The following is an 11060-nucleotide window of genomic DNA, read 5'->3' as shown; positions in this document are numbered from 1 at the left end:
TAGGGGCGGAGCGGTCGGGAAGAAGATTGCAGGTCAAGAGGGCAGTGCTGAATCCAGGGGTTGGAACCGAGATAAGGTGGGGGGAGGGGAAATGAGGAAGCTGGAGAAATCCACATTCATCCTATGTGGTTGGAGGGTTCCTAGGCGGAAGATGAGACGCTCTTCCTCCAGGCATCGTGCGACCAGGATCTGGCAATGGAGGAGGCCAAGGACCTGCATATCCTTGGAGGAGTGGGAGGGGGAGTTAAAGTGTTCAGCCACGTGGCGGTTGGGTTGGTTGGTGTGGGTGTCCCAGAGGTGTTCCCTGAAACATTCCACAAGTAGGCGGCCTGTCTCCCAATGTAAAGGACACCACATCGGGTGCAGCGGATGCAGTAAATGTGTGTGTGGAGGTGCAGGTAAATTTGCGACGGATATGGAAGGATCCATCGGGGCCTTGGAGGGAGGTGAGGAGCAGAGGCCTCACCTTCATCCCCCTACACTGCCAGATCAATGAGTTCGACATGTGGCTAGTCATCAAGCATTTCTTCCGCCACCTTCGCCTCCGCACATACTTCTTCAACCAGGACTCTCGCCCACTCTCTGATTACTCCTTCTCCTGCCTCCAACACACCCCGTGCTGGCCTCTTATCCGCCCTCAATCTCTTCATATCTAACTGCTGCCGTGATATTGACTACCTTAACCTGTCCACCCATCTCACCCACTCCAACCTCTCACCCTCACAACGCGCAGCCCTCCACTCCCTCAGCTCCAACCCCAACCTCACCATCAAACCGGCAGACAAGGGAGGTGCGGTGGTAGTTTGGTGCACCAATCTTTACACCGCTGAAGCTAGACGCCAACTCGCGGACACCTCCTCCTACTGCCCCCTTGACCATATCCCCACCTCCCATCACCAAACCATCATCTCCCAGACCATCTATAACCTCATCAGCTCAGGGGATTTCCCATCCATCGCCTCCAACCTCATAGTCCCACAACCCCGCACCGCCCGTTTCTACCTCCTGCCCAAAATTCACAAAACCGACTGCCCCGACCGACCCATTGTCTCAGCCTGCTCCTGTCCCGCCGAACTCATCTCTGCATACCTCGACACTATCCTGTCTTCCTTAGTCCAAGAACACCCCACCTATGTTCGGGACACCATCCACGCCCTCCACCTCCTCCATGATTTTCACTTCCCCAGCCCCCCAATGCCTTATCTTCACGATGGACATCCAGTCCCTTTACACTTCCATCTCCATCACCAAGCCCTCCGCTTCTTCCTCTCCCGCCGACCCAACCAGTACCCTTCCACTGATACCCTCCTTCGACTGACTGAACTGGTCCTCACTCTTAACAACTTCTCCTTCCAATCCTCCCACTTCCTCCAAACCAAAGGTGTAGCCATGGGCACCAGCTATGTCTGCCTCTTCGTCGGATATGTGGAACAGTCCATCTTCCGCAGCTACACTGGCACCACCCCCCACCTTTTCCTCCGCGACATCGATATCTGTATCAGTGCGACCTCGTGCTCCCATGAGGACGTTGAACAGTTCATCCACTTTACTAATACCTTCCACCCCAACCTCAAATTTACCTGGACTGTCTCAGTCTCCTCCCTCCCCTTCCTAGACCTCTCCATTTCTATCTCAGGCGACCGACTCAACACAGACATTTACTACAAACCGACCGACTCCCACAGCTACCTAGATTACACCTCCTCCCACCCTGCCCCCTGTAAAAACGCCATCTCATATTCTCAATTCCTTCGCCTCCGCCACATCTGCTCCCAGGAGGACCAATTCCACTACTGAACAGCTCAAATGGCCTCCTTCTTCAAAGACCGCAATTGGGTCAGGTCCACAGCCCCCACCAACCCAACCTCCACTCCCAGCACCTTCCTCTGCAACCGCAAGAAGTGCAAAATTTGCACCCACACCTCCCCCTCATCTCCCTCCAAAGCTCCAATGCATCCTTCCATATCCGTCGCAAATTCACCTGCACCTCCACACACATCATTTACTGTATCCGCTGCACCCGATGTGGTCTCCTGTACATTGGGGAGAGAGGCAGCCTATTTGCGGAATGTTTCAGGGAACACCTCTGGGACACCCGGACTAACCAACCCAACCGCCCAGTGGCTGAACACTAACTCCCCCGCCCACTCCACCAAGGAGATGCAGGTCATTGGCCTCCTCCATTGCCAGACCCTGGCCACACGATGCCTGGAGGAAGAGTGCCTCATCTTCTGCCTAGGAACCCTCCAACCACATGAGATGAATGTGGATTTCTCCAGCTTCCTCATTTCCCCTCCCCACACCTTATCTCAGTCCCAACCCCTGGATTCAGCACCGCCCTCTTGACCTGCAATCTTCTTCCCGACCTCTCCGCCCCCAGCCCTTCTCTGGCCTATCACCCTCACCTCCTTCTACCTATTGTATTCCCAGCGCCTCTCCCCCAAACTGCCCCCCGAACCTTTTATCTCAGCCCGCTTCATTCCTGAAGAAGGGCTTATGCCCGAAACGTCAATTCTCCTGCTCCTTGGATGCTGCCTCACCTGTTGCGCTTTTCCAGCGCCACACTTTTCAACTCTGGCCTCCAGCATCTGCAGTCCTCACTTTCTCCTAGTGTCAGTATGAAAGCCCATTTATACTTATTTAGTGGTAGAGTTGCAAGTATAGAAGAGTTAATGATGTGGCAATGATTGAGTCATTAGAAGATAACACCCATGATTAAAAAGTAATTTAAGTGGAATGCTAGTATCTATAAGACAATTCAATTATGCGGCAAGACAATATTAGCATTCAACTCATAAGCTGCCAACATTTCCCACTCACAAATTTGTCACTTAATTGAGTTGCATCAGATTCAAGCTTGTAGTATCCGGTTTCTCTCCGAGCTGCAGCTGTTACATCAAGGAGGGTGAGAGATACTAGAATGTAACAATAATGGCTGCATGTGGTATCATAGAAACATATATCACAGTCCTTGCTTGCCTTACACACACACCTTTTCACAGGAAATGGTAAGTGCCTGGCTGTGCTGCAGGATTTTAAATCACCAGCCACAGCATCTAACTGCTGCAAAATGAGTTTTGATTTTAATGCTGTTTCTTTCCCTTGGTAGCCGTGAGAATTCCTCGACATTCTCCCGTGTTTCATAGCAGGAAGATCCTGTCCAGGAATTTCTGAAAGTCATCTAAATGTATGTGAAATAGGGTTTCCAACCCGTGGCCTGAACCTCCTACTTTTCTATTTCCCTTCAGTTCTGCTGAAATACCATCGACTTGAAAGATTAACTTTGTTTCTGTCCCCAGACACAGCCTGAATTGCTGAGATTTTCATTTATCTTTTTTATTTAAAAATAAACATTCCACCCCCTGCAGCCTGAAATATAGTTACCATTTCCTAATCATCTGTATATCTTTAATGACGCACTTTGGTTAGAGAACAGTGAAAGACAATATAAAATAGGGGAAATGATTCTGAATGGGTGCATGAGCAGATGGACGTGGATGGATAAGTGCACAGATCACTGAAGGTGGCAGAACAGATGGATAGAGAACAGTTAAGGAAGCATTCAGTGTGGTCAGCTTTACCATAGAGTACAAGGGAGTTGATATTGAACTTGTACAAGATATCTGTAGATCTCCGCTGGGATATTTGTCTACAATTGTGTGTACAGCATCACATTATAGGAAAGATGTGAATGCCTAGGAGAGTGCAGAAGCGATTTACAAGTATGGCTCAAGGATTGTGAAATTTCTGTTATGATTGAAGAAGTTGCGACTGTGTTCCTTGGAGAGAAGATTTGATAGAGATTTTCAAAATCATGAGTGGGCTTGTTAGAATAGGCAGGGAGAGTCTGTCGCTAATCTGTTCATAAAAGAGAAAAGAAAAGGCGAGCATGGATTTAAAGTGATGTGCAAATGCAGTAAGGGTGATGTGAGAAAAATCATTTCCATATAGCCAGTGGCAAGGTTATAGAGTGCACAGCCTGGAAATGTAGTTGGGCAAGGTCCGACTGAGGCATTCAAGAGGGTATTGGATAGTTATTTGGATAGAAGTAATGTGCAAGGGGAATAGGGAAAGGCAGGAAATTGGCATGAGATGATAGAGTCAGTGTAGCCACGATGGGCCAAATGGCCTCCTCCTGCAACAATTCTGTGATTAACGGATGCCTTTGATTCACAGTTAGTGTCCACTGTGGAGGCTGACACATTAATGGAAGTTCCTTACAGCCCAAAAATGGAAGAGTACCACAGATACTAGAGTGAGCACTTGGTCATTTGCTGGGATTACATCATTGTGGTTCAATGCCTCTCAGGGTCAATATTTCTGTAGAACAGATGAACACTGATGGAAATCATAACCACTGATTTTTAAGGAAGGGTTTGCATTTAATTAGCACCTTTCACAATCCCAGGATATACTTTAAATGCAGTGAAGCACTTTTCTGAGATGTGATTGCTGAGGAAATACTCAAAATGCAGTCGTTAATTGAAAACAGCAGGCCCCAACAAACAACAATGTGGTAACAACCAGATAATCTCTGTTGGTGATAGTGGTTAAGGGGTAAACATCCGCCAGGAGACAAGAGAGAAATTGCCTGCTCTTCATCACAATATTGCTGTAGGATATTCTCGTGTACTCAATAAAATAGACAAGATCTGGGCTAAGTGCCTCAGTCAAAAGACAGCAACTGACTGTAATACTGAGGAAGGGTACACCAATGAGTGTCAGCCTGGAATTTGCTCCCAAGTTCTTGGAATCAATTTTATTTTAGTTAGAAGCAGCTTAAACTATACAAATAAATAAAAGGTTCACAATTACAGTCTATTTAACAGCAGAAGAAGCTAACAATATTTGAAGTTTTCTGGAGTAAGGTCCAAGTATATTTCACGGTTTGATAGCCTGACGGTTTTCTGTTTTGTTCTTATGTTTTAAAACATTGCTGGAATGGTTGAAATTCACTGAACAGCCAGTGGAACAGTGGATCTTCCTTTGTTTATCTGTTTAAAAAACAAGTAAATAAATTTCATGTAAAATTTTGCAAATGAATTGTTTTCCACATCCTTTATCTTGCCAATTGCTCATCCATGGAAATAACATTACATAGAAGTCTCCAGCAGAAACAGACCATATGTCCTATTGATTCACATTGGTGTTTATGTCCTGCACAAGTCTTGCTCTACTTTCCATTTGACCCCATCAGCACATTGTTTTTTCCTCCCTCACATGTTTATGCATCTTCCCTTCAAGAGGCTCAATACAACTCCTGAGCAAACTTGAACAGCAGGGGGTGTCACAGGAGCGAAAGAGAAAACACAAAGATGGTGGGTGCACTCTAGTGCCCTCCTCGTGGCAAATGGCCAGGGTGGGGGAGATGGGTCATGTGATCAGTTAGGAGGCTGGTGGGCGGCGACCTGAACACTGCCCCTATTCCAATCCAATTCCCTGTCCATCCCCTACAGCCTGAAATTCTCCAATTTCAAAAAACCTTCCCACTCATCTTTGATTCCCTTTCCAACCCAACCTCCTCCCTTCCATTCCATCTACCCACCCTTCCTTCCAGCTACTAACCAAATTTATCTCTCCCATCAACCAACCAGGGTTGTACCCCCAACCTGTGTTCACCTATCACTACCTTGCCATTCCATCCCTCACCCCACCCAAAACCCTCCTCCCTTCCTTTAATTGCAGCTTCCCCTACCCCCACTTCCATTCCTGAAGAGGAGTTATACTCGAAAGGTCTACTTCTCTACCTCCTGATGCTGCCTGGCTTGCTGTATTCTTCCAGCCTCCTGCCTGTCTACTTCCTATTCCAATTAAGCTCATGGTGGGAAAGCCAAAGGTTGGTTTATTATTAATGATTGCCCTGCTAAATGTCTATCAGTGGCAAACGGGAAGCTCCCATGAGGAGATAATACGAAGTAAATCCAGGGCACAGGATGTTCCCTAAGAGGTGCGCAGGACTCTCAGCAGCCCTCCAGACAACAGCCGAGATGCCCATCACTACCAAAGGAATTCTGCCAGAGATTCTATTTGGGAGATCAACCAGTTTTCAAGGTGCTATGAAAATTGTGTACAAATAGGAACTTAAAAAGAAAACACCTTTCAAACTCAGTGGGTGTCTGAAAGCAGTCTATGGCCATTGCAGCGTTTTCTGAAGTGTGGTCTTTGTTGTAAAGTAGGAATGACAGTCAATTTATGCAAACTCCCACACACAGCAATGCAATAACAACCCAGGTAATCTGTTTTGGCCAATGCCGATGTATGGATACATATGGCCAAGGACCCAAGTAAACCACCCACTTTTTCTTCAAAACTGGGTCCTGTTTTTGTCCACTCTCAAGGTAAGATAGCCTCAGTTCAGTGTCTGAACTGAAAAACACCACACCAGCACATACTTGATGGTGACTGTCAGCCTGGATTTACATTGCTGAAGTCATTGGAATGGGATTTGAATTTCCAACCCATTGTGTCATATTTGACACCTGCTATAAAACCTTCTGTACTGATATCATGTTGCATGATTAGTTACATACCAAGTGGCCACAGTCAGTGCACAGACCGGATGACTGAAATACTATAAGGTTGCAAAACACTGCCACCCTCAAACAAGGAAGCAATTTTTGTTTTATAACTTACATTTAACTTTTCAGTGTTATTGTCAAGTCCTGTCATCTTATCTTGAAGCTCCTAGAGGAAAAGAGGATTTTTGAAAATGAACTATTTTTCACCTCTCTTTGTCTCTCCATTTTAGAGATATGGTAGAGTTAAATAGACCAGGTTGTGATGGATCTTCCTGTTACTGGGGATTATTGTTGCCCCATTCCTAGAGGCTTGGTCAGATCGGAGGTTCACAAAGTAGTGAACTTGGTGGAGAACCGCTGATACTACGTTTGATCTAAAAGCATCAGTAACACTGCATTTATAGCTTCACACTCATTGCTAATGGCTAACAATGACTGATGCAATAAAACCATCGACAAGTAATAAATTAACTCTCAAGCAAGTAAAGCACTAAGATACTACTGAGAAAAGAGACAAGTCTTTGACCTCATCAAGGCTGTGTGAAGGATGCCAAATTTCAAAGGGGGTAACAATTTGTACCACATGAGAAAAGGGTGTTAATCAGTTAGCAAATCTTAATCAGAATCTTAAAGGAGAAGACTAGAGTGGAGATGTTTAGGAAGGGAATTTGAGAACGTTAGACTCAACCACCAATGACAGAGATAGAAATCCAGAGACTTGAGTACAGAAACCTCGGTGGAGTTGTAGAAGATTACTGAGGTAGGGGTGGAGTGAGGGCCAATAAAGGGGATTTGAAAACAAGGACGACATTTTAAATTTGAGGTCTTCCTAAACAGGGAGCCAATGTAAGCTCCCAGGAAGCGATGAATGAACAGGACTTAATACGAGTCAGGATATGGAGGCAGACTCTTGGATGAGCCCAAGTTTATGGAGGTTGGAAGATGGATGCCATTCAGAAGAGCAAGGGAACATTCCCATCTGAAAGTAACCAAGGCATGTATAAGGGTTTCAGCAGAACGTGGTCCAACACAGAGGCAAAAACTGCAGTACAAGTGATCAGTGAGATGAATGTACATACCATAGTAAAGAATAACAGAGCAACAGAAGGAGTCCAACTGCTCCCAGGGAACCCAGTGCCAGAAATATCATTATTTGCACACTGTCTGATGAACCTAAACAAAAAAAAGTGTAAACAAATTGAGTGTAAATAAGTAATCGAATGAATCGATTGGCTGTATCTCACTTACGTGATTAAGGGAACATCTATTATACTATAAATCTGTGCAAAGTTTTGAAGGTCTGCGATGTGAACTTTGTACGGTCAAACCCCAGCTTAGAGAGGATAAAGGCAAAGAGGCTATGCTGAAACTTTATAAAAATCTGATTAGCCCACAACAAGAGAATAGCCTCCAATTCTAGTCAGTACACTAGAAGCAGGATGTGCTGGTCTTAAGAGGTGTTTTAATAGAATAGTTCCAGGGATGAGGGAATTTAGCTACAAGCTGAGGTTGTTCTCCTTAGAAACATAGAAAATAGGAACAGGAGTAAGCCATTCAGCCCATTAAGCTAATTCAACAAGATCATGACTGACCCTCGAACACAGTGCCATACTCCTGCTTGCTCGCCCCATAACCCTTAACTTCTGAAATCTGTTTATTTCTTTCTTTCTTTCTTTCTTAAATATATCCAGTGACCTCACCTCCACAATTTTCAATGGTAGAGAATTCCACAGGTTCACTATGAGTGAAGAAGTGTCTCCCCATCTGTGTGCGAAATGGCATACCCCATATCCTGAGACTGTAACCCACTTCACCTGGATCTTTGACCAGGGAAACATCAGCCTTGTATCCAGTTTATTCAGCTGTGTCACAATTTTATATGTTTCATTGAGAACCACCCTGCCCCTCTCATTCTTCGAGACTCTCGTGAATACGGCCCAACTGACCCAGTCTCTCCTCATATGACAAACATATCATCCCAGGAATCAGTGTGGTGAGTCTTCATTGCACACCCTTCTGTGGCAAGTATATTTTTTCTTAGATAAGATGGCCAAAGCCATGCCCAGTACTCTTGATGTACTCTCAGCAAGGCCCAACACACTTGCAATAAGACTTCCTTGCTCTTGTACTCAGACCAAAGGCCAGAAACATCATTTATCTTCATAACTACTTGCTGCACATACATGCTCCCTTTCAACAACTAGCATACAATGATGCTCAGATCCCTTTAAAAATCAACTTGCCCATTTATCACCTTTTAAATAATATTTTAAATACATAATACATTCTGCTTTTCCTACTAAAATGGACAACTTTATATTTATCCATGTTATACCATATCTGCCATATTTGCCCACTCACTCAAATTCTCTAAATTGCCTTGAAGCCACTTTACATCCTACTCACCAGGCACATTCCCACCTGGTTCTGTGTCATCAACAAACCTGGAAATATTATACTCAATTCTCTTAGCCAAATTTATTGTGACTAGCTGAGGTACAAGCATTACACTTGTCATCACCTTTCATTCCAAAACAGACCCATCTACATCTCTTCTCATTTCCTGGCTGGTATTCAATTCTCAAGCCATGCCAGTGCATTACCACCAATCCCATTGCTTTGAATTTGCACAATAACCACCTAGTGGAATTTCATCAAAAGCTTTCTGAAAATCCCAATATAGCACATCCACTGGTTCTACCTCATCTATTCTACTTGTTACATCCTCAAAGAATATCAGTAAATATTGACTGCTTAATACTGTTGGTATTTTTAAAATAACATATTATCACATCTTTTATAATAGACTCCAGCATATTTACACCTACTGACTTTAGGCCAACTTGTCTGCAATTCATTGTTCTCTCTCACTCCATTTTTAAATAATGGGGTTATATTTGTCACCCTCCAGCCTGCTGAGACTATTCCAGAACCTGCAGAATTATTAAAGATACTACCATTGTATCCATTATTACCCTGACCATCTGCTTTAATATCCTGGGCATGTAGATTATCCAGGGGTTTTATCAGCTTTCAGTCCCATTAATTTCTTCAGTGTGCTTTTGTTTACTCCATCTAATTTCCATCATATCTTCCTTCCCAGTACGAACACAACAGGCTGAATATCTCTTTCTCCTCTGTAGTACCTCCATGCGTCCATTCTGCGGTGACAAAATCCTGGGGTGAATGTAGGCTTGTAAAGGTAAACAGGAATTGATGTTTCAGAAATCAGTCTTGGGGGGGGGGGGGGGGGGGGGGGGGGGGGGGGCATGGTGGCTCAGTGGTTAGCACCGCTGCCTCACAGCACCAGGGACATGGGGTCCAACCCTGGGTGACTGTCTATGTGGAGTTTGCACATTCTCCCTATGTCTACATAGGTTTCCTCTGGGTGCTCCAGTTTCCTCCCACAGTCCAAATATGTGCAAGTCAGGTGAATCGGCCATGCTAAATTGCCCATAGTGTTAGGTACGTTAATCAAAGAGAAATAGGTCTGGGTGGGTTACTCTTTGGAGGGTCGGTGTGGACTTGTTGGGCCAAAGGACCTGTTTCCACACTGTAGGGAATCTAATCTAACTGATGAACTATAATTAGACTGAATGCAATTCATGTTGTCATTTTAACAGGAGTAAAGGAGCAGATTCAAGTACCGGGACTTCCTCAGTGACAGGTAATCTCCTTTTTAATTCATTCTCAAAGTGTGAGATCATCAACGTTGAATTTGAGAAGTGGCAAGCTGGTTTCATGAACTACTGCAGCCTGCGAGGCAAAGATTGTGGTCCACTGAAAATGAAGGAACAGCGATGTATTCTGGAGGTGGGGTGGGTGTGTAGCATGCAGGTATGGTGGAGGTGCAATTGGAACTACTCATAAGGTCATCTACAATTCATACCAGCATTAGTCAAATTGATAAGACCAGAGACTAGAGGAGAAGCCTCCTTAGTCCTGGCAGAAACACCTTGGAACATAAGGAGGCCATCTAGCCTATCAGACTTGTTTTGCAATTCAATCAGATCATTGCTAATCTGTACCTTAACTCATAAAAAGTGAGGACTGCAGATGCTGGAGGCCAGAGTTGAAAAGTGTGGTGCTGGAAAAGTGCAGCAGACCAGACAGCATCCGAGGAGCAGGAGAATCGACGTTTCGGGCATAAGCCCTTCTTCAGGAATGAGGCTGGTGTGCCAAGCAGGCTGAGATTGGGGGGGGGGGGGGTGGCACTGGGAATACAATAGGTGGAAGGAGGTGAGGGTGATAGGCCAGAGAGGGGGTGGGGGCGGAGAGATATCTACATTCATCCTGTGTGGTTGGAGGGCTCCTTGGCGGAAGATGAGGCACTTTTCCTCCAGGCGTCATGTGGCCAGGTTCTGGCGATGGAGGAGGCCAAGGACCTGCATCTCCTTGGTGGAGTGGGCGGGGGAGTTAGTGTTCAGCCACGGGGAGGTTGGGTTGGTTAGTCCGGGTGTCCCAGAGGTGGCGAAGGCGGTGGAAGAAATGCTCGATATTTAGCCGCATGTCGAACTCATTGATCCGGGAGCGTAGGGGGAT

At 45.4% G+C, this 11060-nt stretch overlaps 1 protein-coding gene across 2 annotated transcripts in view; it reads right to left on the bottom strand.

Moving 5' to 3' along the window:
- Positions 1–4784: 4784 nt before the first annotated feature.
- susd1 (sushi domain containing 1) overlaps positions 4785–11060 on the bottom strand; it is a 94606-nt gene continuing 88330 nt past the window's right edge. For both annotated transcript variants that reach the window (XM_060845791.1, XM_060845799.1), the window contains exons 21-23: positions 7598–7691; positions 6634–6684; positions 4785–4994 (exon numbers count right to left, since the gene is read on the bottom strand). In XM_060845791.1, coding sequence (XP_060701774.1) covers positions 6666–6684; positions 7598–7691 — 113 coding nt within the window. In that variant the 3' untranslated portion in view covers positions 4785–4994; positions 6634–6665. The remainder of the gene's footprint in view (positions 4995–6633; positions 6685–7597; positions 7692–11060) is intronic.

This window comes from Hemiscyllium ocellatum, chromosome 2, assembly GCF_020745735.1.
Source record: "Hemiscyllium ocellatum isolate sHemOce1 chromosome 2, sHemOce1.pat.X.cur, whole genome shotgun sequence".
Taxonomy (NCBI): domain Eukaryota; kingdom Metazoa; phylum Chordata; class Chondrichthyes; order Orectolobiformes; family Hemiscylliidae; genus Hemiscyllium; species Hemiscyllium ocellatum.
Note: the sequence above shows the minus strand (reverse complement) of the source record. Positions and strands in the feature narration are given on the sequence as shown.